Source organism: Clytia hemisphaerica, unplaced genomic scaffold (assembly GCF_902728285.1).
Source record: "Clytia hemisphaerica strain Z4C2 unplaced genomic scaffold, Clytia hemisphaerica genome assembly, whole genome shotgun sequence".
In the NCBI taxonomy this organism is placed as follows: domain Eukaryota; kingdom Metazoa; phylum Cnidaria; class Hydrozoa; order Leptothecata; family Clytiidae; genus Clytia; species Clytia hemisphaerica.
In genome coordinates this window covers 1,351,820-1,378,281 of record NW_027103839.1, presented here as the reverse complement: position 1 = coordinate 1,378,281, position 26,462 = coordinate 1,351,820, and the positions used below count along the sequence as shown (strand labels likewise).

Sequence of the window (26,462 nt, the reverse complement as noted above, 5' to 3'; positions counted from 1 at the left end):
TTGGAATGTAGATTCCAGACATCACTGTTATAATTTCTTTTTACCCATATCTAAGGTACCCAGTTTTTTGCACCAAATTTATAGCACTTTGGAACTCGCCATAAGTTACACAGGAAGAAGATTTCAATCCAATCTTTTTGTAAATGAGTATAGTTATATTAGTAAATACAGACGATTGTGTTTTTTTTTTAAAGTCAGTTAAATTAGTTTTTTGGGGTTCAAAGTCACTCATCTGCAAACTAACCCAGTTAGCAAGTTAAACTATTCCATACAATGTTATTTTCTGCTCCTTTTATTTTAGGTTTTTGATGAAATAAAGAAGTAAAGGGTGACTATAAATAACTATACCCGATAATGGGAAAAAGCAAAGGCAGAGGAAGAGGAAGAGGCAGAGGTAGGGGAGAAACTGGAGCTCCTTCCCCTCAAGCTCCTGGAAATGCAACAAACTCTGATTCTCCTCCCAAATCAGCATCAAACGGTAGTTTCACTATTATAATTTGTTAAAATCCATCTTCATTTTATGAATCTGTCTTAATATTCACTTTACCTTTCTAAACTTTCATACAGTATGCTCCAATTTATGCTACATTATAGTAAATTAATACATTTTGACACGGTCCAGGCCCTCTACAATCCCTTTTTTTAGAACCCAACCGTCCAATAACTTAATCTAATTTTGCGATGATCAAATATAAATAAGTGAGATAAACTAATGTACCTTTAGTGCGCTAAAAATTGAAAGGATCTGCCCTTTATATTTTGACTTAAACCATATACCCCTTTTTATGCAATCAAACTGTACAATAACTGTTTTATATTGTTTTATATATGTTGAGATAAAGAAATGCACCTCTTAGATGACCTTTATGAAAAAAAAGTAAGACAATCTCATTTATTTTGACTGTTGGCTCTTATCCATTATGATTTCATTCTCAGGTGTTGGAAGAGGAAGAGGCAATAAACCAACAAGTGCTAATAGTCAACATAACGCTCCAGAACAAAAGCCTGCTGTACCACAACAGTTCCAGCAGCTGGCACAAGATCAAAGACCCCTAATTCAGAATCAACACCAACAGAGACAACCACAGGCTAATCTTCAAGCTCAACCACAACCACCTGCTCAACCGCAAGCTCAACCGCAGCCACAACCACCCGCTCAACTGCAGGTGCAGCCACCAACTCAACCGCAAGTGCAGCCACCAACTCAGCAGCGCCAACCACAACCAAGACCTGCCCAACAAACACCCGCCCAACAAACACCCATTACTTCACCTAAAAGAGATGGGATCAATTTTAACCCCAGGGAAGGTAAATATGACCAAGCAATATATTGCAACTTTAGAATCCAGTTTGAAAAAGTAGTTCTGTAGATTTAAAATAGATTACAAAACCACTTATTTCAATCCCATTAATTTATTACTAGGTTGCACAAAAATTAAAGAGTGTGTAGTGCTCCCTTTAAGAGAAGAGCTAATTAGGCCAAATATACCTGGGGTGAGATTTAGCTAGTTTGCGAAGTAATAGTGAATGAAAATTATATTTTAAAAAATAGAAAAATTAAATTAAAAAATATGTTCTAAAAATTCTATTAATTCTATTTTTTATCTAAAACACTCAAAAATATCTCAAAAATTACAAGATGTGCGGAAATTATAGGGTGTGTGATCACCCTATTTCAAGGGGTGCGCAAAAAGCTGCAAAAAATTAGAGGGGCAGAAAAAAAGCGCAAAAAAATTAGTAGGATTAAGGTCATCATCACTCCTTTTACACTTCTATTATCCTCTACACATAGTTTTACAACAACAATCAGATAACGATTGTATTGTTTTGTATTTCTAGTTATGCAACTACCTTTACGACCAAGTCATGGGAAAAGCTGGTAGAAAAATTCAACTGAATGCGAATTTTTATGAGCTTAAAATCCCTACAAATGCAATCATTCATCATTACGATGTTGTAATCTCTGATGGTAAACAAGAAGACAAAATACCAAAACCAATGGCACGACAGCTTATGCAGAAATTTACGAGAAGTAATAAAAAGCTTTTTCGAACACAACCAGTATTTGATGGTCGTAAAAACATGTACACCAAAGAGCCATTGGATTTCCAAAGTTCTGTAAGAAGATTTACATCTTTTTAGTATATATAGCATAGTTCTTTTGTTGACGAAATGAACTTAATCATGTTTTTAAGTTTCCTATCTAGTATTTAAAATCAAGTTTAAGTAAAAAAATATATAATTTGATGTTTATAGTTCAGTGTGACACACAAATTATGTAGAGCTGTTTTTTTGAAAATTTTAATTTTGGGTGACATTGTGTTTTCACTTTTTATAGAGAAAATTTGAAGGCATTACATTTCAAGAAGAAGGCGATGACCGTGAGAGAACATTCTCTGTGAGTTTTACCCAAAATCATTATAATGTCTCATTTTTTCAAAAATTTCCTTGAGAATTGCTTGAAAGCTTTAGCATAGTTATTTTTTGTGATATTATTTTTTGTGGCCGGGTAGCTCAGTCGGTAAGCATTCGTCTTACAATCTAAGGGTTGTGGGTTCGATCCCCGGTCACCGCCAACTCAGCGGATGAGTAGCTTAGATTGGGTAAACTGATCTAGGCGGTAAGTTACTGGGAGCTGAGAGTAGGTGTGGCGCTCGACCTCAGCATTCGATCTCCCAGGTCTAGCGCAAATAGAAAAAGGGATAGACTCCCTCACTCCCAGCTCCCCCGACAGCCACCAGATGAATATACTTACTTACTACTTTAGCATAGTTTCTTTCGAAATGAAAAAAATGATGAAAGCTCATTTTTTTATCCGATTTCTCCATGCAATGCTTTCTTTTCTTTTTGTTTTGTTAATATTTTTCCCACTTTTCACATTGAAGACCATTCATCAACGCTGTACTTTCTACTAGATCACACTGAAATGGGTGAACCAACTGAACCTTAAATATTTACAAGATGCAATGGAAGGGAGAGCCCAAAGTGTTCCTCAAGAAATATATCAAGGGCTTGATATGGTGCTCAGATATGCTGCTACATTATGGTATGAAAGAGTAAAAACACTTAACAAATTAAGAGAGACCCCGGTTGAAACTTATGTCCCATTTTATAAGGGATATGCAAATTTGTTAATTATTTTTGCAGCAAGGCTACATTCTAATATGCGTACAATCGCACAAAGAAAGAAAGATTTGATGTTACAGTAAATCTGCACTTTTTGATCATCTTGATCATAATTTTAAGTCTCTGCTCTGTCCATACTGTCCAGTTGTTAAACATTTTCTTTTGGAAATTTGGATTTCTATTCTATCTTTATCAACAGATCTGTATTGCTTTTTCACATTTCTTTTCAAGCTATGTCCCAGTTGGTTCCAAATTCTTCACCAGTAATGGTTCAGTAAACCTGGGTGGTGGTCGAGAAATGTGGCCTGGATACAATCTGACAGTCCGGCCAACTGGGCGATGGAAACTCATGCTAAACATTGATACGTCAGCTTCTGGATTTTATCGCCATATCCCAGTGTTACAATATCTCAATGAGATTTTACCAAGATTCGACATCAGAAGAGGAGAGATGATGGATCGAGACAGAAAAGCTTTTGAGAGGGAATTGAAAGGTAGGTTTGGTGATAGGGCCTTTTCAAAGTCTTAATTAGAGTAATAATAATAGGTCTTGATCCAGTTGGCTTTTCGATGTAACATCACTACTGTAAGTGTACTAATTTGGTATGTGTGATAATGAAAAAATGCGTATTATACATGAATGTTGGAGTAATATATATGGAACATTGATTCTTGAAATATATTTTATGAATTCGGTCTGCGAGATATTGCGAACTCTACTAAGTTCTTTATTCTACACATCCTAATCATTATGACAATCATCCTTATACTATAAAGACAATTCTTACATCTTATGGTGTTAAAAACGCGATTTTAAAGGTATACTCTCTCCTAATTCTCGAATCTTTATTCAGATCTTTGTATGCCCAAATCTGTAACTGAACTGAAGACCAGTTTCAAGCACATGCTGCAATCACTTTTTTTCAATCAAAGCTTCTGTTATCATACATCAAGCTTTTGAAAACACCTGTCTCCCCCTTTTACATCTACAGGATTGAAGATCCAAATCACTTACATGGGAAAACAAAAGCGAAAATACAGAGTGAATGGATTGACAAAGCTAGGTGCCAGCAAACAAACCTTCACTTTGGACAACAATGATAAAGTCACTGTGCAAAGTTATTTCAGAAAGGAAAAAAACGTAACTTTGAAGTAAGAAGATTTTCGTACTCAGATTCACTCGGAGAAATTTTATTTTAGGTTCCATTCAGTTCTATTTGTTATCATCTAAACATCCCCTAATAAAGGTTTTTTAGGCTATCAGGTTTGTATATAAGGTATCCGGACAATTCCCCGACCGAAAATTCCCCGACGGATCATTCCCCGACCGGACAATTCCCCGACAGACAACTCCCCGACCGGACAATTCCCCGAACGGACAACTCCCCGAATGGACAATTCCCCGAACGGACAACTCCCCGAACGGACACTTCCCCGACCGGACATTTCCCCGAACGGACGATTCCCCGAACGGACGATTCCCCAAACGGACAATTCCCCGATTAATGAAGAACTGACAGGAGAAATCTCATGTTTTTTCAAAATGTAATTAGTTTTTTGTGTAAATTGCCACCGTAACGAACTTGCGAGCGTCGCTTCACGAATATACTGGAAAGAGAATTTTAATTCAAAAACCGCAGGGAAATATTTATTTGATTAAATTTAGCAGGCTCAAGTACATAATTTGAAATGAATGAAAAAAAAAACATGTTTACGTGTTTCTTTTTTGTTTAGTTTATGTTAATTTTTTCCTTTTCTTTTTTAATAATACGCAGATGAATAATTAACAAACTTTTTGTTTCCCGTAAAATATGTAACAACAGACTATTTACATTTGTGTGAAAGTTATCGGTTATCACTAAAAAACAAAAGAATAAAACAAACATACACGTCTTTAAAAAGCAAGGTTATAAGCAATACCACGGAGAAAGTTCAACTTATCGTTGTTGTTGTAATTCTCAACAAGAGTTTGTAACCGTTCACCAAGCGTTGGCGGGGTGGATTTGCGCCAATCAACACTTGAGCTCGTGTGTGGTCGTGAAGAGCTGAATCTTGCTTGAGTGCTTGAATAAATTTCCAAATATCAGCATGACGTATTGAAAGAAATGCGTTGAATCGATTATGCCAACCCTCCAGATGGTTATTCGTTCGCGGAAGGTTGTTTTCCACACGGCCATGAACGTTCCACATAGCATGGGCGAACCTAGGTCGAAGTCGTCTCCCACGGCGTTGTTCTCCTATATAATTCGTTTCAAAGTAATCCAGGATAACCTGCTCATCGTTTCCACAATGGTTGGAAGTCAATAAAAAGAACCAGAAGTCAAGAGATCAATTATTCAAAGTAAAAAGCCACAAATAAACCTTGAGTGGGGAGGAAGAAAAAGATTATCTTTATTGTTGGTCTATTCAACAAACAGAAGTATAAATTTTAACGCTGCAATGAAACCCCAACAATTCACATTAATTTCTTTGGCCTTTTCAATTAAAAAACGTGAGATTTCTCCTGTCAGTTTTTCATTAATCGGGGAATTGTCCGTTCGGGGAATCGTCCGTTCGGGGAATAGTCTGTCGGGGAATTGTCCGTTCGGGGAAATGTCCGTTCGGGGTATTGTCCGGTCGGGGAGTTGTCTGTCGGGGAATGATCCGTCGGGGAATTTTCGGTCGGGGAATTGTCCGGGATTCGTATATAATAATAAAACATCTAATATGTTAAAATTTATTTTTGGACCTACCTTGGAGGTCCTATAAATTAACCGATGTCCGTCCGTTCGTCCGTTTGTCCGTCTGTTACCAGCTTTTCTCAGGATTGGCTCATTAGTTTTTTCTAATTTTTGGCACAATGATGCAAAATGGCAATGCCCAAAATGTGACGGAGCCCGATTTTGGAAAAAAAAAAATTTCCGGCCGAAAATGCCGGAAATATGCCGGAAAAACTGTTTTTTTGGTATTTTCTCGAGATTTTATCATTAGTTTTTTCTGATTTTTTGCTCAAAGATGCGCATTAACAATGGCCAAAACATGGCCGAGTCCGATTTTTGAGAAAAAATTTTTAGCCGGAAATATGCCGGAAATCGCCGTTTTTCTGGATTTTCATTGGAGTTTTTCCTTATAATTGGTTGTTTTTTTATTCAAAAACATTATTAATAGCAATGCCCACCATAAGCATGTTTTAATTTTTAATAAAATTGATTTTTGAAGCCGGAACTATTTAAAAATCGCCGGAACAACCTATTTTCGCCGGAAAGACAGTATTTCTTGAATTTCTCGAGGCACTTTATATTTTTTTATGAAATTTTGCACACTGATGCAAAATGACAATACCTAAAATGTGACGGAGCCCGATTTGCGAAAAACATTTTTTCCGGCCGAAAATGCCGGAAATATGCCGGAAAAACCGGTTTTTTGGCATTTTCTCGAGATTTCATCATTAGTTTTTTCTGATTTTTTGCACATAGATGCGTAATAGCAATGCCCAAAACATGGCCGAGTTCGATTTTTGAGAAAAATTCTTTTCTGGCCGAAAATGCCAGAAATATACCGGAAATCGCCGTTTTTGCAGATTTTCATTGGACTTTTTCCTGATATTTCTTTGTTTTTCACGCAAAATCATTATTGATAACAATGCCAACCATCATGTATGGTTCAATTGTCAATAAAACTGATTTTTGATGCCGGGACTTTCTAAAAATCGGCGGAACAGCCGAATATCGCTGGAAAAACGGTTTTTCTTGAATTTCTCCAACTGTACTTTATATTTTTTCATGAAATTTTGCACACTGATGCAAAATGGCAATACCTAAAATGTGACGGAGCCTGACTTTTGAAGAAGAAAATTTCGCCCAAAAATGCCGATAATATGCTGTCAAAACCGGTTTGTTGCCATTTTGTCAAGATTTCATTTAATCGTTTTTCCCGAAGATGTGTATCAGCAATGCCCTAAGTGTGGCCGATTCGGACTTTTGAGAATCATGTTTTCCGGCCGAAAATGCCGGAAGTATGCCGGAAGTATGCCGGAAATCGCCGTTTTTGCAGATTTGAATTGGGCTTTTTCCATATATTTCTTTGTTTTTTCACTTAAAAAAATTATTGATAACAATGCCACCATCAAGCATGATTCAATTGTCAATAAAACTTTTGCAATTTTGCACCCGGAACTTTCTATTCCTTTTTTCCCTAAACCCCTCCCCCCCCATCCATCAACAATCAATGATGAAATTTAATGCATTTTCACTAACCGCTATATTTTCTTAATGATTGTTTTTCTCCTTATTGCTATCCAAGTTTTATCATCAGGTAGGTCCATTCAGCATGTTGCTTGTTGTTCTTATTGTATAATTTTTCGGTCTCAATGTTGCCGTAAATCCAAGATGTTCTAAATCTAGCGCTAGTTTTTTTTCACTCCGATTCAATGCAACGACTTCAAAATTTGAGCCCCCACAAAATTGACGTCGCTGCACGCTTGCTAGGCCTTTAGATTTAGAACGCCTTGCAAAAATCTGTTCTTAAAAAGGAAAACGGAGTGTGTTTTTTTTAGTTTCCTTTATAAACAACTCAAAAATCTTGACAATTGAATTTTTATTTTTATTAAGATATGCAAATCTTCCATGTTTGCACGTTGGGAACCCGCAAAAGAATGTTTACATCCCAATGGAAGTTTGCGAGATGGTTCCTGGTCAACGTGTTATGAAGAAACTCACCGAAGATCAAACTGCGATAATGATCAAAAACACTGCAAAGAAACCTGAAATGCGAAAAGCTGCAATTGATAGAATTGTAAGATTACAGTTCAGTGAACTCTTGCTAATTCACTTATCTATAATTTTTATTTTTCTGTAATTCGAACTCAATCATTAACGTCCCCTAATTTATAGAAAGTCTAACAAAACACTCTCCGAAATTGGAGGCTTTTTCTAATTCCTAGAAGTTTCTTTGTCTTTTGCAAAATCGAATTCTACTGGGTCAACCGTAATTCAATCTCTTTATAGTCAAAGAAGTTAATAGACCCCTGTCTCACAGAAATTTCTCTCTCAGCGGGGATACAAATTTCTATCGAAATCCCAATGGGGACAGAAAATATATCTTAGTGTCTAGTTAAAAAAACGCCGTGTCGTGGCTCAATTTTTACCGAATTGGTGGAATAAAATTGTAGGGTGATTTCCCAGTGGGGTTGAAATTGCAAGGTATTTTTTCCATTAGAGTTATATATTTATAACTGCTGTTATAAATTTGCTTATTGTTTAATAGGTTTCCGATTCTAATTATGCACAAGACCCATACGTCAAAGGGTTTGGTATTCAAGTCAGTCAAAAAATGACCACTGTCGATGCCAGAGTCATCAACCCACCTGATGTCCAGTACAGCGTATGTTGCTTCTTTGTTTTCTTTATATAAGTTATATGTCTAGTACTAGTTTTCTGGAACATTGGAGTAAGTAGGGATTTGAAATAGAACGCCTGTCTATTGTTGATTTTTTTATCTGTGTTTAGTTGTTTTCTCTGTTATCTTTTTATTTTATTTTTGAATTATTTTCTTATTGTTTTTATCTTTTGTAGGGTGGAAAGATCATGAAACCCAGTGGAGGTAATATTATAACGCTCAAATATTTGATAGAAATATCAAAAGGTGTTTAAAAAAGTCCTCTGGTTTAGAATATGATAAGAAAAGAAGGTGGCAAGTATTGTTTACACAGTGAATATGCATAAATGTCGCTTTTTACCACACCAGGCATCTATTAAAAGAAGGTAGGAGGACACTATAAGGATGTTTTTTGTCATAACAGAAAATGACACACAAAAATAGGGATCTTTTGTTTACAAATTAGAGCCTGAACCTTTCATGTCAAAAAAGTCCCGAAAACACTGAAAACACTTTGTCTGAAACACTTTTTCTGAACCTTTCAAGCTTTTTTGGGGTGTTTTTGGAAAAAAATCATTTCCCAGAAACACCTTACATCTTGAGGTGGTGTGTTTTCAGCATTTCCTGTGTTCCTGGGATTTCCATAAATCAACTCTCAAATTTCTCAATAAAATCCAAGCCAAAATGTATTACCTGAAATACCGGCAAGTTTCTGAACCATTCAGTGTTTTCTCTGGTGTTCAAGGTGTTTTTCAAGACGATTTTGAAGCTCTTGCAGTGTCCTGTCGGAACCGATCAGATAAAAATCGGGTTGAAAATCGGGTTAGAAAATCGGGAAGAAATCGGGAAAATTAGCCAGTCGGGACTTTTTTTAACAGTCGCCTTCAACAGGATATTCGGTGTTTTTAAAAACTTTGAAAACTGAACCATTCGTGACCAAAAGTGTTTTCTGCAAACCAGGTAAGCAATGTGTTTTTAAAGACATGAAAGGTTCAGGCTCTTAAGACTAAGAAAGTCTTTCTATTTCAGGTGCGTGGAATATGAAAAACATTCGTGTGTTTCAAGGTGCAAACATTCAAGCTTGGGGAATGGTGGTTTGCAATTTCTTTGGAAGACCTTTTGAAGAAGATTCTGCGTGGAGATTCGAAGAGGAATTGATCAAGAAGGCGTAAGTACTCTTAAACAATCTTGCTCAATTTCAAACAATTTAAGATACAAAGTAGTAAAATTGGAAGTACAGCCTAAGACACTTCAATTTTACCCTATAAATAAGAACAGGATAAGAACAATTTGAGACTCAAAGTGCCAAAAAATAAGACCAACCAAGCCTTATCAAAAATCTACTGACTGGCTTTCATAAAAAAAGTGTAGAGGGTCTCCATGTTTTGTTAAGTTACGTAATTTCCACCATTATGGAAGCAAACGTTCGGTTTTCGTACGGACTCGCCTATGCAGATTCGAACGTTTGTTTCCATGATGGCAGAAATTACGTAACTTAAGAAAACACGTAAACGTCTTTTATTGCGCCATTCCATCTTTTATCCATACAGGGGGTAAACGAACATTTCCAGGGGGTAATTTGAGCAGAGTTTCCAGGGGGTCTAAAGAGTTTTTTTCATTTTTCCAAGGGGTAAAATATTATTCTAAAGCTTCCAGGGCATAAAAGACTGATCTTAGTTTGTCCACCGTCACTTGTAAGGTATTAAAAGAAATTTTCCAAGGTTTTTTTTGAAAGTTTTGCCATATTTTTTTAGCCAAGAGATGGGAATAAACATGGGACGGTCTGTCTTTTACAAAGTATTGAACAAATTTGAAGATCCAACCAAAGTATTGAGTGAAGGTTTTGCAACCAATAAAAACTTGGATCTTTTGGTTGCTGTTCTGCCAGGCAAAACACCGTTCTACCGTAAGTTTTTTTACGTTTTAATGTCTCTTTTAACGAGTCTTAAACAATCTCTTACGATAACCAAACGGCGAATGCTTTAATGGGATTGGGTACGTCTAAGGTTTCTTGAAAGGTACTTTCTTTTGGCTGTGAAAAGTCCGGGTTTAAAAGGCATTTCTGAATCTTAAGAGCATTTTATATCCCGAAACGGCTCAAATTCTGATCTTTTTAAAGGACATCTTTTATCTTATTTCCCAAAGTTCACTTAGACAGCATTTTTAAACAAAAGAAGAAAAAAAACTCTTTTGGTGCTGCGCGAGTACAAATTTTTAGAAATTCTTAGAGGCGCGTTATATTTCTGCAACATAAAAAATAATGTCTTTGTTTCTTCGTAGAATGTTTGAAACGAATGTGTGAAACGGAAAATGGTTACGTCGACGCAGCTGCTGATCCACGTGTTCAAGAAGTCTTGAAGAACAGAGGTTTATCAACACAGTGCATTCAAAATAAAAACGCTTTCAAGTGCAGTCCAATGACTCTGGCTCAATTATTATTGAAAGTCAATGCTAAAATGGGTGGAATCAATAACTCTATCAGTAACAATAATAAAGTCACTAGGTAAGATTTGGTCAATTGTGGATTAAGTTTCCACGCTTCAAAATTTGAGTCGTTAAAAGTGCAAAAAGAAATTGCGAGATCTTAAAGTGGTGTTTAACAAGAGAGTTCCCAATGAAATATCATTATTTATGCGGTATATCGCCTCATTTGACACGGAAAGTAACGGTTTTTTTACCGTTTACCTTCATTATTTGTATCTTCTTTTTCTATACAGGCCAATCAGAGTTTTCAAAGAACCAGTATTATTCCTTGGTGCTGACGTCACACATCCTGGAATCGGTGACAAAGAAAGTCCTTCTATTGCTGCGGTAAGCTTTTACAATATTATCTTCAAAACAATGTTTATCTGATAGCCAAGACATCCATAGATCACTTTTTGAAATTCTCGTCCAAGCTCTTTAAAAACATCTGAGCAATTTTTGATGGACTGGATTCTCTTAAGTTATCGGTCTCGTCGATTAGACGACAGAAATGGTCCATAGCATTGTTGTTACATGTGGTACTAGTGATGAAAATGCTTATGAATTTCTTTTTTCACCAGGGTACGAATTTATCTATTGTTTTTTCCTTAGATCGTCGGAAGTGTAGACCCAGTACCAAGCAAATATGCAGTTTGTGTTCGTGTTCAAAAACATAGACAGGTATATACCAAATTATTCTCTATCAAGAGACAAGGACCAAATTCAACGATGATGCTACTTCCAGTGATGACACTTATACAAGAGATGAAAATTTCATACTGTATCACAAATATTCGAAGGGGATGCAACCCTAACCCCCGGAATTCACCCTGGGTATTTTGATAAAGGATGGGAATTTCATTGAACAATAGCAAACCTACTTTTCCGTTGTTCTCAGTTGGCAATGCAGTATGTATCAGTGATTGGCAGTGGAATATGTATCAGTGATTGGCAGTGGAATACAGTAATACCATCATCTAATCTTTTATTCTTTTCTTTTTTAGGAAATGATCGAAGATATGAAGAATGTAGCAAAAGATTTATTGAAGCAGTTTCGTATCAACACAAAATTGAAGCCATGCAAAATTGTTATGTACAGAGACGGTGTATCTGAGGGACAATTTCAACAGGTAAATATTCCTTCGTATTTACCAAGGTCTAGATAATTACATGCACAGGCTCCTCAACCAACTTACACTTATACGTCTTAACGGAACTTTTTTATACTGGACCTAATTCTGCTTCAGGCTGAAGAATAACGGCAAGAAGTGACTATGTAGAAAGTGACAAGTTCCACCATAGTTTACATTTTCTGCATCTGAGATGAATTTCGGTAATTGTGTTTGACCTTTTTCATCCTCTTTCAGGTTCTTCAACACGAAATGCGAGCCATCCAGCAAGCATGTTCGGAGCTCGAGAAAGGCTATCAACCCGCTATCACTTTCATTGTGGTGCAAAAAAGACATCATGCTCGATTCTTTCCAATACCAGGCTCAAGAGATGTTGTAAGTCCTTTGTTTAGAAATATTATAGTTTGACTATCATAATTAGACCAATTTCTAACTTACGCAAAGAGAGCATGCTATTGGCCAATTTCGACACTCAAGTCATTTTAAGAGCAAGTTGAATATTTTCATTTTGCTTAGGAATTTTATTTTTTTTAGTGTGGTCTATCAAGCTTTTCCTTCTGACTTTGAGCCAACCAGCATAGAAATTTATGAGAAGCTCAAAAACATTGTATGACTTGCCAGCATCCAGAACTTAAAAGCACTACGTCGGAGTAATGGAAAATTCAGGTTATGGAGACTCGTTTTAAAAGCTTCGTTGGCCTTAAAGGAACCTGAAAGAACGACCGCTATTTCCTGTCATGGAGTTGATAAAGTCTAGAAGAGTCTAATACTTATGCTTTGTCTTGTTCTTAGGATCGTTCAGGCAACTGTTTACCAGGAACCACCATTGATTCCGGTGTTTGCCATCCTACTGAATATGATTATTACCAATACAGTCATGCTGGTATTCAGGTATGTGAAGCCTTAGAGGCCTATGAGGGGATTGAGCGAACCGTGGTGCATTGGTAGAGCATCCGGCTACGGTTTCGCAAGGTTGTGGGTTCATCCCCCAGCCGGGTCATACCAAAGATTCTCTATATAATACTTGATGCCTCTCTGCTTGATGCTCAGCAATTAAAAGAAGGATCAAGGAAATGGAGAATCCAGGGAGAAAGAGTGGCCCCTTCCCTACCTTCGGGTAAATAGCTATCGAAAGAGGAGATTTCGGGTCGCCTCATACTGCGGTCGCAGACTTACTTACTTAGGAGGGGGATTGAAAGGGGTCACTCACTAAAAAAAAACACTTGAAAGGAATCCTTAACGAGGGTTAACGAGGAGTCCATCAAAGCCATTCAGCTTCTATGAAATTTCTTCGTTTCCCAGGCACGTTGGTCAAGTCCAAGTTACTCCAATATTTGGACAACTCGAACTTCAACTTCAATCTATCAACCATGAATTCAGTCACCTAAGTTTCAAATTCTTAATGTTTATGAGTAAAATTGCGATTACCTTCATAATGAACAAAACACATATTAAACGGCCATTGTGCACCCCCACATGAAGAAGATGGGTCGTAAGTTATCCGGGGATAGGAAGATAGCAAAATATAATGTTTCCAATAATTTCAGGGTACCAGCCGACCATCACATTACCATGTTTTATGGGACGACAACGATTTCGAACCCGACGAATTACAATCTTTATCATTTATGTTATGTCATTTGTACGTTCGTTGTACGCGATCTGTCAGTATCCCTGCGCCTGCGTACTACGCACATCACGTGGCCTTCCGCGCTAAAGATCATCTCTTGGGACGGATCGATGATGACGGGTAAGTGAGACAAAAATCATCGACGCAAAATTAGGGTAGGGCATAACCAAGCGAGTAGAATTAATGACAATAACAACAAAAGCAAATGATTTACTTTTTTAAGTTTTCTTACATTTAATATGCGAAGATATTAGATGGAAAGGAGCGTTAAAGTTCCCAAATTTACCTTTCCTTTGAAAATACATGTATTTCTTCAGAATCCTAAGCTGTAATTTGGTCAAGACCTTTTCTATGTGCCTTTTTTAAAGCTTATATGTAAATAAACAAAGCATACAAGATCTGAAATTTTCGATAAAAACCATCCGAAAAGGAGCCAAAAATTATAATTTTTTTATTTGGTTATGTTTTTTTCATCTACTTAGGACGTCATCAAGTGGACGAAGTGATGTTGGCAACGTGACAGAAGATATGGCACGATTGAATCTGCGTGAGATTGTTAAACCGCATCCTAAGTTGATCAGTAGAATGTATTTCGTTTGAGGACATTTGTCTTTGATGTGTTTTAAGCTCCTGTTGAAATGTGTATTAAGCTGACCGGAAATGAAGTCTAAAGTGACAAAATGCGAAATATTCATTCATCAGTGGTATGTTGGTACGCTTCTCCGGGAAATTGATATCGTGAGTAGGAGCTCAAACACTAGATTGCCTAGAGAGATAAACACAAGTCTGCATAGAAAATTTGATTTGGTAAAATAAAATAATTAAAAATTAACGAATCATTGTAGAATATTTTCAATGCTATTAGATAAATAAAAATAGCAGGGAAAAATGAAAAAATTATCACTGGCCTAATTCCATGCCGTAACTTAAAAACATTTGTAACTTTTAAGGTATTTTATTTAATTTGTAAATAGACGATTTTATTTTGATTTTATTGTGTGTCATTCTTTTGTTGTTTTAATCGTTGGTTGGTTCACGTTGGATCACGCTTTTTACTATCTACTTTAATGCGAACCAAAATAATTTCCCTTGACCTACCCTACTTTCACTAAAATGCGACTTTTTTGTAATCCAAAACTTCAAACTGGCTTGTTGCTTGAGAGTTACACGATGATTTTGGTCCCATTAGGAAGATTTTCTTTCTAAAAGCATGATGTATACGCCCTTTTAAATTGAATGGATAGAAATTATAGCCTTAAGTCTGGGACTCCGTACATCGGCTAATTTTGAACGTATATACACGTTATTCGGGTTCGAAGGGTTAAAAACCTCTTTACGTCTGATGCAATTAACTTTTCTATAATAATGCTTTTTAACAAACGTAGGACCAGTTTGTAATCAACAAAAAAAAGAAAATATCCAAAAAAATTGGAATCTCTGTTTCAGTTCTTAATTATTTTTATTCGTTCGTACGTAAAATTTTCGATTCAATTATGAATTAATTAGGAATAATTTTCTTTGTCTTTTAGCTTGAATTTCATAATAGGCATCTATTTTAACGTCTGTAATTTTGTTGATTTTATTCTTCGTTTTATTTTTGAATGACTTTAATTAATTTTAATGATTTTAATTTACAAATTCAATTAATTTTATGCATTTAGATTGAATTTCATCAATTTCTTTTTTTTTTTATAAGTAATACTATTTTATTGTAAAAATGAAATTCTTCGGCGAAAGCTCGATATGATTCTCAATTCCTGTCCTACTTTAGTCCTACCCCAAGCCTCCATTTTACACCAGTTTGGCACTTTTTTTGTTCAAAGCTCCCGAAAAAAAATACATTTCAGAGTCTACGAAGTTTTCTTGTTTTTAGTGTAATTATATAAACGTTTGTTGAATACGCTCTTCTCTAAATGCATAAAATAATTGCAGACCTCCAATAAAGGTCATAATATTTGAAAAATAGGAAAATTCCCACATAATGGTATATAGCCACAAACGATTCGGAAGCGCTCTAATTTATGTTGGAAGGATAGAGTTTTAACATTGAGCTTTAACACTAGGCTTAAGACCTTCGGATCTGGATCTGAGGAGCCAAAAGTTCAACAATGGTCCAATAAGGCTCAGAACATAGTCTGGAAATCTATAAACCCCTCCAAATTTGAAATATTCGATTATATTTAGCAAATAGCCCAAAAGCGACTTTCTGGCATGCAAAGATAACTTCAAAGATTACTCTTGACATTTTGAAAAAAAATATGCTTAAGTGTGCGTTTTTTAGCCAATCAGAGCTTTACTCGACCTTTTTTCGTTAATAGGAAATTCATGCATAGCCGCTCTATCTTCGAAATAATCAACCAAGTTTCAATTGAAGCACGTCATCTGATATTTTCAGATAAATCCGTTTTTGAGTAAAAAATTCCAAAATTAGAGTGGTCATAAAGTATATACTAGAGGCTTTTTCCAAAAATCAGAAGAAAAAAATTTCGCACCCTCCCCCCCCCCCTCTAGACATGTCCAGAGCAAAAAATTTATAACCCCCTCTTAACCGAGCCAAAAAATTGTCGCACCCACCTTAAATACCCCCCCCCCTCGTGCAACCCTTGCCTTTGTTCATAAGTTAGATGAAAGTTGCTGAAATGTGAAATTGGATTTCAAACATCGCTTCCTGAAGTTTACAACTTCATTTCATCCTTTAATTTTTGTGTGTTCTATTTGGAAAATTTTGTTTTTGTGAGCGAGTGTTATAACTGAGGCGCAACCAGTTTGCGCCGACAAAGAACATTTTAAATTGTTAACCCTCTTATTTAGCTAGAACCTGAAATCTATGTTCTTAAAAAGCCTATCACAAAAATTTAAAAATGACTACAGTGCAGGGACAATGCACCTCCTAGATTACCCTAGGTGTTTCTTGTTAATGCGGAAGTTATTGAAAATAAGACAATAATTTCAAGCTGTATTTCTTAGAAATTGAGATTTTTGCCGCTTCCCTAAGGATGGCAAAAGATTTTCGAGCCCCTCCCTCTCTAGTAGATACTTTATGACCGCTCCCTTAGAATAACTTTGAAAATTCTATCATCAAATATCAGTTCAGTTAAAAATGTACAGATCTAACCCTCTTCAAATCGTGTCTTTTAAGGTGGTTCCCCACCAAAAACGCTAAAACGGTCCATTATTGGTCCAAATAACTTAATTTTTGGTCAAATGAAACTTCTCAAAGTAAAAATAAGAATTTTCCAAAAAGAATTCCAATTTCTCAAATTTTGCTCACTTTGAGCATGATTTATAAGCCATTTAGAGGGTTCCACTCTGCAGAAAATAGAGGCCGCTTCAAATTTTGCATGGGTGTTGTAGACAAAATTCTCTCGATGTCCCCTATAAATTTCTAAGACATTGAGTCGTTTTTCGCTGAGCTATGCCATTTATAAATCCCCTAATGACCAAAAAAATTCCCCAAAAGTAAAGGTCAACCTATGGGTAGTCGTTCAACGTCAACTTTGAAATCAGGCAGGGAACTCCCTTAAAGGCGAGTTTTAATTCAAATGCTAGATTAGATCGTTGCACAGATATTTTGTCAAATTCAAAAACAAGAATATTTGCTCTTCTCTGATCTTCACAAGAAGAAATTTCATACATTACAAAAAACAACAAAAAAGTTCAAAAACGTAAAAATATATTATTTACATTGTCATATTATAGTCTGCAATATAGTCAGAAGTCAGAAGCGTGGTAGCAGAGCAGGCGTCCCTTTCCTTCTTTCACAAAAACTACCTGTTTTAAGCAAAATAAATCATCAGAAAATTTCGCGCTCACTCGATATAAACAGGAGAATCTATAAATCCCATGCGTGTGAAATGGCCATTGGGCAATTCCATTTTATATCCATACAGGGGGGGGGTGGACGAACATTTCCAGGGCGTAACCGGAGAACAATTTTAAGAGTGTTTTAAAATTTCCAGTGGATTCTAAACTGATTTCAGTTCGTCCACCCTCACTTAAAAGGTAGATAAACTATTGCCATTTTCCACATATTTCAAAGAATTTGTTTTGACAGGAAAAGGTGTATGGATTTTTAATGGAACAGTCCATTTCCGGGGTGATATCAATAGATATAAAATGGCTAAAAAACTACCCTTATTGCAAAATTACATACTTAGCCAGGTAATTGAACAAATGTCCCAGGGCTAAGAAAAATCCCGCGCAGGAAATGTCCATTTCATAACATGGGTTTTTAATTTTTTTCCTATGATACACTCGCATGCCTAAATTTTTCTTTCAAAATGAGCACAACAATCAAAAATGTCTGAAATGGTTCAGACAATCACCAATTTCACCCCAAATTTTATCAAGCAACCGCGCTACTGGATATTCGACTATAATTTACATGGTATGGTTACTTAATTAGCTCGAGTAATCGTCAATGATTGAGCATCAACAACGTATAATTGACGTCAGTACCATTACCATATCCCCATTACGCATTTTTTGATGATGCTATCCATCTCATAGCTTTTGATTGTTTAAGTTCTAACTTCGTTCCAAATCAATTCCTCAATAATGTCAAAATAGTTTTCTGTTCTTGGCATATAAAGGTCTTATGAAATGTTTCATCCAATCAGAGTCAATTATTTCACCACGCGATATCAGAAAAAACCAATCACACCTCGACATTTCGATCACGTGATAGGGTCATCACTGAGATCTGACCAATCAGTAGACGTATCAGAAACTTCGGAATCATTTCGACTTCTTTTCCGATGACTGCTCCTTGACGAACTTCTAGAGTCGCGTCGTTTACGTGACCGTGATCGACTCCTGGAGAGAGGAAAGAAAATCAAATAAATATGATGTCCTGTCATTCAGTAACTCCAAGAATCTTACTTAACATAATTCGTGATATTCATGACGTAATGTTTTATACGGGAACATCCAAAAAAGACCGGGTTTTAGCAACTAACATACTGAATTAAAAAAAAAAAACTAGTGGCAAACTCCCGGACTGTAGGTGCTTCTGATTAAAATATTACGTCAGGAATATCATGAATTTTGAAAATTAGCCACGCTGCGATATGAATTTATGTCAATAAGTACAGAAATTGTAAAAAGTTTGAAAACGAACCTTGAACGACTTCGTGAGCGACTTCTTCGATGTCGGTGACGACTTTTTGACCGAGAACGAGAACGACTACGAGAATAGGATCTCGACGAACGACTTCTACTGCGAGATCGGCCACGTGATCTACATAGATAGATGAGCATGTTTATATCACAAGGATCAAAATTACAAGGGCACCAAAAAACTCATGTATCGTAGACGTGGAATTTTTACGTTTCATAATTATAAATCATGATGCAGTTTATATACGGAATAATGGGCTCTTCAAGAAAAAAATTGAATATGGAGGGGGGGACTGGAGGATGTAACCTTCTTTGGAAATTTACTCCCCGAACATTGTGACTTTGGATTCCTTGGACAGCAGGTCCAGAGCAAAATTCCCCCAAAGCAGAGCAAGTTTACCCACCCCCTGGACAAGGCAAGTTTTGTAGATTTTTCACTACCCCCGGACAATATATCCTTCACCCCAATGTACGAATATATTCTGGGAGAACCCAATGTTAGTTTATATAACTTAGTATCCATCAGTTTTCTTCACCACACCCTACTATCTCTTTTAAATTTAGTCACCTAACACACTAGAATACATAAATCTTGAGTGTACATGCAATTTTTAAATTTATTAATTCAATTAACGTACCTTGACCTACGCCTTCTTCGATCCCTTGAGCGCGATCTTGATCTTTTATTGTTCAAACTGTCCCATGTGTTACGACTAAATAAAAATTAAACTTAAATTTAGAAGATCACGACATAAAGAAGATCATAAATGAATTTAACGCAGCCCCTAAAAGATTTTTAATTTCATACATAGTCGGCCTCTTGATTATTCGACCGCGGTCGAGACTGCATACTAAGTAGTGTTAAAAACATTTTTTTACAGAAAGATTGGTCTGTCGAGGGATATGTAACTCGGGGTCCACCTACTTATTTATGGCTTATTGATAGATTGGATGAGGCTGGTGAAAGAACCGGTGTAATATAATAGACCTCATTTTTTTGCCTTTGCCTGAACACGCAGAAAACAGAAAACCATGAAGGTAATAAAGATATAGATAGAGAGAAAACGTCTCGGTAATGACCTAAATGGTCGTTGAAATCTTTTATAAATCTATTCAAAGCGGCTTTTCTTTGATGTACCATCATTGGAAGCAAAAAAATCCGAAATGTAAATTTATAAGAACAGAAGTGAGAATGTTATCCTGATTGAAATAAACATATTATGCAAAAAGTTCTTGTTCAAACGCGATACAAAAATAATTTTCTCAAAGTATGGTTACAATAGTTCTATGATTTAATATCAATGTTTTTTTTGGGCGAACACTGTGCTAATTTTGAAAGTTTCAGCACATTTTGTTTGGAAATTTCTTCATTATAAATATTTACGTCTAAAAGGGAGGGGTTTTCAAATTCTGATGGATGCTTAATTAAAAGGTTACCTAATCGTAATATAGAATTCTTTTTGAAATTTATCGATGATTTTATGAGAGGGGACCCTTAGAAATATAGGATTTTGTGCTTGTTACGGCAAGCTTTTTCTTATTTTGATCAACAAAGCTATTATCTCACAATAGAGTTGTTAAAAACCCAATATCTTTTTATTCAGTTTTTTATGAACTTAAATATTCCCATGAGTGCACAAAAAATTTCCCATTGCAACCAAGGAGCCGTTTGCTTCCGATGATTAGATACAATGAAATAAAAGGAGCTAATTCTCCATCTATTTCTTATTTATACCTCCATGAGAAAACTAACTTTTATTTAAAATTTAGAAGGCATTTTTCTACTTACCCATAGCCATAATCAGCCGGTTTCCCTTTACTGATGTCCGAGCTCCGATATCCGTACGCATCACGCTGACTGTAGTATTGGAAAACTGGATGTTTGGGGTTGACGAAACGTGGGTCGTAACCACCGGATCGAAAGGCGCGTTCCGGATCAAAATCTGTCCGATTTGGAACGGAGTATGCGTTTTTTGGATTGCGGAAAACATGTAGGAAAGTACAAACTTTGCCATGCGGACAAAGTCTTTTGTCGAACGATCCTAAAAATAGGGAAATATAGTGGATAAAAACCGTTCAGAACTCAACTTCAAAAAAGTCTTCACTATTGTCTTAACCCTTTGTGCGCGCTGTTTTTTTGAAAAATTTTTCAAACTTTTCTTTTTGAAACTCAAACCTTGTAGCTTTTGATTTTTTAGAAGATGGTTTTGGTACCATTAGAAAGCTATTTTTATACTCTTTCTAAAACCGTTCGGTTTATGCCCCTTTAAATCAAGTGGTCAGGAGCTATATGGCCTCAAGTCTGAGACTTAATACCTTGGCTTGTTTTGGACGCATATACGTGTCCCTCGTGGTCTAAGGGTTAAAGGCTCTCTAAAGGAAAAGGAATGATTAGAAAAATATTTGTTTCTAGACGACCCTAGATATGTGCAACATAATGTACTCACTACAAATAGAAGACTTCCAATTGGTTATGGGGCTCTGTTCGATTGTCAGTCTACGTCCAGCATAATATCTTCCATTGAATAATTTGATAGCTTCTTTTGCCTCTTCAGCTCTGTAAGTAGAAGGAATAATTCTATTAACAGCCTACAGAAGAACCAACTTTCATTATGATTTAATAGACCTTTTCATAAATTACGTCACTAACATCACTTGCCTCGTTTTGAAATTATTGCCATGGTAATTAACTCCCAGCGGATTTTTATTACAACTACTTTCTATTCATAAAAAACATTTAATGTCTCAAGGAATGTGATCACCATGAAAATTGTTTGAATACGAGGCAAGCGATGTTCGTGACGCAATTTATGAAAAGGTCTATTGTTTGATAGCTTTACGGTCCATTCATTTTAAGCATTAATTCCTTTTTCTACCATGTCCAAACCATGTGAACGTAATTAGACTTATTCCATTGAGAGTGTACACTCGATTTAGAAAAATTCTGTGGTAAACGTCTGGAGCCATTTTGAAACTAATTTCATCAAAATGAAACATTTACAAGCTGCAGTTCAATTGCTAAATTTTGTTTCAAGTGGCACAACCGCCTCAGAGAAATCTCAACAAAACAATTTTTGTCACAGTCACGTAACTACAATGATACAACGCAACTATTTCTGTTTACAGAAACTGTTCATTAATTTTTCTAAACATTTTTGTTTCAGAAATTGATTTGTATATATAAGTTCTCGTTCTGTCATTTGAGATAGGGCCATATGCAACTTTTTTATCAAAGTGAAGCTTTTGCGTGTTTCAGTTTTCAAATGTTTCTATTTGATGAAAAATGTTTCAAGTAGCCCCAGACCTTAAAAAGCAAAAGATAATCTTCAAGAGTGGTCTACGCAAGAAGAGAAAAAAATGAAAGTTTCTAACAACGGAACTTGCAATTCATTTTCTTCTTAAAAACCAAACCAAATAACTAGTAAACAAAAGCTTGATAAAAAGTGAAAAAGTACAACAAAATGATAGAGGTCTTACGTTTTGTATTGTACGTAGACATTGCCGCGTAAATATGCAAGGTAATTTTGACAGCACTATAAAAATAAATTGAAAGAGAGTTATAATTCCGTCTCTCCTTATGAATATAGAGTGGACAATCACCACTTTAAAAGAGATAGTGAAATCTATGGCAAATAAAATAAATGCAAATTCTTAGAAGCAATGAACTGAAGAAGAATTTCAGTTAGAACAAAAAGAGACAATTTATCATTCAGGTTCGTAAACAGTATATATACCTTAAACATAACGATTTGTCCAGCTGATCTGAATTCTTGGATGACATCATCGTAAAATTTCTCGAAATCACGAATCATATCCAGTTCCTCATACTAAAATGATACAAAAAATACACATTGTTTCAGATATTTTGGTGGATTTTTCCTATTCTTTCAATCGAATTTTTCCCATAATAGTGTCCTCTCCACAGATAGGGCGGGGGAATCTATTTATTTTGAAATTCTAGGGAGGGGGGGGGCTGAAAGGGGGCAAAGTAAATTTTTTCAATATTCAACGAGGGGAACCAACATCCAGAACATTATGTCAGTGTAATCATGGTAGGTAAAATTTTTTTAGCTTACTCACATCAAAATCTGCGTCATTATTTTTCTCGTTCAATACAGGCATAGATAATCTTGCATCTTGAAAGAAATTCTGTATCATGACTGTTGGGCTTTTGTCATACTTCAAATGAACTCTTGAGCATCTACAGAGGTTTAATGTAAAATGGAAATGTTATAAATTTTATGATATCAGTGTCAAAAAAATACCTGGAAATACTAAGTTACCCTGAGTTACCTTACTTACTCTATTTATAGAATATTTGCTTGTGTCTTGATAGATTGGGACCTTGTATTTAAGTCAAAAAAATATTATATCAAAATAACTTTAAAGTATTTGAGGTGGGTTAGATTAGAATGAATAATTTTCTGTGCTAACCTCTGTCCAAAACGGCAAGCTCCAGTTTTGATATAATATTTACAATTTCTTGGATCCTGTAGATGAAATAAAAAAATTACATTAGGACTTTGGATAACCTAATTCAAGCAAATTCAAGCATCCATAGTTTAAAAGAGGCCAATACACTATGTTGAGAAATTATGGACATATTCATAGTAGATTCGAAATAAATTTTAAATTCAAACAAAACTCACTTACCAATTCGGGAAGAAAGTATTCGCCATGTGGCTGCCAATCAGTAGGCGGATTTGGGTGGACATGAAAATTACTCTCAGCTTGATTGAATCCACCCCTATAACCGCCTCTGAAACCACCCCTACCACGATAACCGCCCCGGTATCCACCACGTTGGATAGGTTGTTGATGATGATCGTTTTGATTGTATTGGTCATGTTGATGTTGATGTTGATGTTGGTTGTTATTAGAATACTGGTATCAAGGGTGAAAAACAAAATATTTCTTTAATAATTTTAATTTTGAATTTGAATGGAGAAATTTGGAGAAATACTACTATCTACAATGAAATACAAGAAATTGAACAAGTAAGTACTCTTGATTAACAGCACTACTAAACACAAACAGCTTCTGAAAATTTCAGCCATTTTTTTAAACACATTTGTTAAGGTAAAGATTTGAAATAAGTTCAGACTTTGTATCTGACATGTTTTGAACTTCAAGGTCAAAAATTGGTCTGTTAGGGTTCAAATTTACTTAAATTTGATAGATGACAAGGTCTATTTCTAAACATTTCCATCAACTGTCAAGGTCAATAACAGTAATGTAATAGCTGTACTGTAATGGTATTAATTTGAAAATAAATCATAACCAGGCATAATCAAAGTGAGGCGTTGTGGTATAGTGGACATCAACCTTGATTCCTGTACAGGCTGACCAAGGTTCGATTCCCACTCACAACGGTTCACTTGGCAAGTGAACAAACCTTCGCCCGGGTCAACCCATGCCATGTGAGGGGAATTGGGTAGTCAGTTCAAGGTGCTGACGGGATGCTTACTCAAAGCATCTATAGTTGCGAGAATGGGTTCCCAGAGCCTCCTCAACCATAATAGATAGTGATGATAAGAGTTATTTACCTCGGCTTCCTCTCCATGAGGCTGTTTTTCATCCTCTTCTGGTCTCCTTTGAGTATTATGCTCTTGTCCGTGCTCTCTTTCCATCCATTGTTGATGTTCTCGTCCCCTGAATCAAAATAAATCATCACAAAACAATCATGAATAAAATATTTCTAATTGTTTATATGTTATATAAATAATCGATTTCCAAATAACAAACAAATAGATTACCTAAGACAGTTCGAAATTATATTTTTAAATTAAAGTTTAGAAAAGCAAACCAAATTGAACCCTTGAATAAAGTGTTTATTGCCAGTACTAATTTTTGTGCAAACTGTGACTTTTTTTTCAACAAACGTGTTTTGCGAGATTGTGAGTTCCTGGGAAACTTGTAGCACAGCATGTATCAAATTTTGTGATTAAGACATATGATGATGAAACAAGAGAAAGACCAATTTTGCTCATTACAGCATCTTATATTGGATGAGGAAATAATGACAAAGAGGAGACAAAAACATTATCATAATGCAATAATGTTGTGTATAGAATTTCCTGATTTTTTATATTGCAATTTATGAATGATAGAAAATTTCAGGAAGTTCAGCCAAAAAATTCACAAAAATTACGTACATACAAGAGCTTTATTAACCACAAAAATATATCCATTTTTAATAAAGGTAGATTTTGATAAAAAACAGGGTCTGAAGGGGGGGGATAGAAAAGACAAATAGTAGATTCTCAAACCTTCTCTCCTCATCTTGCTCCTGCTTGATTTTGAGGCTTTCTCTGAAAACAATAAAATAATCTAAAGGTGACTAAAAGAACAATAAAGGAGGAAAATGAGGTAAATATAGTAAATATAGTGAAACTATTTATCAGCTAGTCCTTTCAAACTTGAAAAATATAAAACCACTCATCAAATTCTTAGGAATTACACTTAATGTGGTGTGATTGTAAGTAATCATTTCCATAAAACACCTAAAATATTGATCCATTTTCATAGACTAAATACAGTAAAGAGCATGATGAAACAAACTTACTGGTATTCTGAATCAGCACTCATATTTATATTCGAACTCTTTGCTAGTTGTTTGCGAAAAATCTCCCAGCAGTCATTCTACAGTTGTATTTTCACCTCTTGTTACTGTGAATCCAAGGTATTAAGAGAGATTATAGGTTAGGATGACAAGAAAAAATATTATCTACCATGCAGTACCCAGAATATTATATTTGGCTTAAAGGGATAATCAGATGGTCTGAGATATTTTGCCTGCAGATAGCTTCTAGGATTTTAGGAAAAACCTTTAAATTTTTTGGTGTACTTATTTTCTTAACTCAAGTTATGCCAAATTGAAATTTTGAACCTTTGCTTGAAAACAATAGAAAAAAGTGTGAAAAGTCCCTGAAAAGTCCCATTTTTCGAGATTTCAAATTGGCATAACTTGAGTTAAGAAAATAAATACACCGAAAAATTTGGAGGTTTTTCCTAAAATCCTAGAAACTATCTGCAGGCAAAATATCTCAAACCATCTGATTTTACCTTTAAACCATAAAAAATTTGTTTATTTTCAATGAAACCTGCCATCCATATTTACAGATATAAAGGCAGTACAGTCAAGTATCAATATTTGAGGTATTAAAAAAAATCCCTTTTTGAGGAATTTTTGCCATAATCGGTTTCGTTTTCAACATAACATAAGGTCTTAGCAATGGGTACCCCGTACCTCAATCAAAATTCAACCGTGGCACGGGAAATAATCCAATCAGAATCCAGAATCTAAAGACTTACAGCCAATCAGAATTTGTTAGCGAGCGGTATTCATCCAATCAGATTCACGTAACACGAAAGTGAAAGTGAAAGTAAAGGCGGAAATATACTCTTTTTTCAATGTGATTTGCATATATTAGAGCAGAAAGAAACGCTAATTTGTCAAAGATTTGTTTAAAACCACCTTATTTTTTGTTGAGTATCAAAAAAATACGCATTTCAACATTAATCTTAAAAAAATCTCTTTATTATTAAGTATTCATGGGGCTCAACATCGAAAGGAAAATAAAGCAATAAGAAAAAAGCTTGTCCAGGGGGGGGTCTTGCAGTTACTCCTTGACACTATG

General features: G+C 35.5%; 2 protein-coding genes across 2 annotated transcripts; one reads left to right on the top strand and one right to left on the bottom strand.

The window, feature by feature from the left end:
• Positions 1–299: 299 nt before the first annotated feature.
• Positions 300–15,104, top strand: LOC136807415 (protein argonaute-2-like). Its single transcript, XM_067063999.1, has 20 exons — positions 300–478; positions 937–1,308; positions 1,840–2,118; positions 2,339–2,398; positions 2,916–3,046; positions 3,358–3,620; positions 4,119–4,278; positions 7,716–7,899; positions 8,371–8,487; positions 8,679–8,706; positions 9,511–9,649; positions 10,236–10,387; positions 10,762–10,984; positions 11,199–11,292; positions 11,557–11,625; positions 11,949–12,074; positions 12,312–12,449; positions 12,867–12,965; positions 13,622–13,824; positions 14,187–15,104. Exons 2-20 carry the CDS (start codon positions 1,282–1,284, stop codon positions 14,302–14,304), a joined length of 2,610 nt encoding a protein of 869 aa, XP_066920100.1. The 5' UTR covers positions 300–478; positions 937–1,281; the 3' UTR covers positions 14,305–15,104.
• A 2,877-nt stretch (positions 15,105–17,981) lies between these two features.
• Positions 17,982–25,487, bottom strand: LOC136807414 (U2 small nuclear ribonucleoprotein auxiliary factor 35 kDa subunit-related protein 2-like). The gene is made up of 13 exons (XM_067063998.1): positions 25,388–25,487; positions 25,092–25,133; positions 24,369–24,474; positions 23,476–23,706; positions 23,257–23,312; positions 22,903–23,023; positions 22,557–22,649; positions 22,300–22,355; positions 21,270–21,379; positions 20,612–20,864; positions 19,461–19,535; positions 18,824–18,943; positions 17,982–18,519 (listed from the first exon to the last, which is right to left on the bottom strand). Exons 1-13 carry the CDS (start codon positions 25,408–25,410, stop codon positions 18,381–18,383), a joined length of 1,425 nt encoding a protein of 474 aa, XP_066920099.1. The 5' UTR covers positions 25,411–25,487; the 3' UTR covers positions 17,982–18,380.
• Between the last annotated feature and the right edge of the window lie 975 nt (positions 25,488–26,462).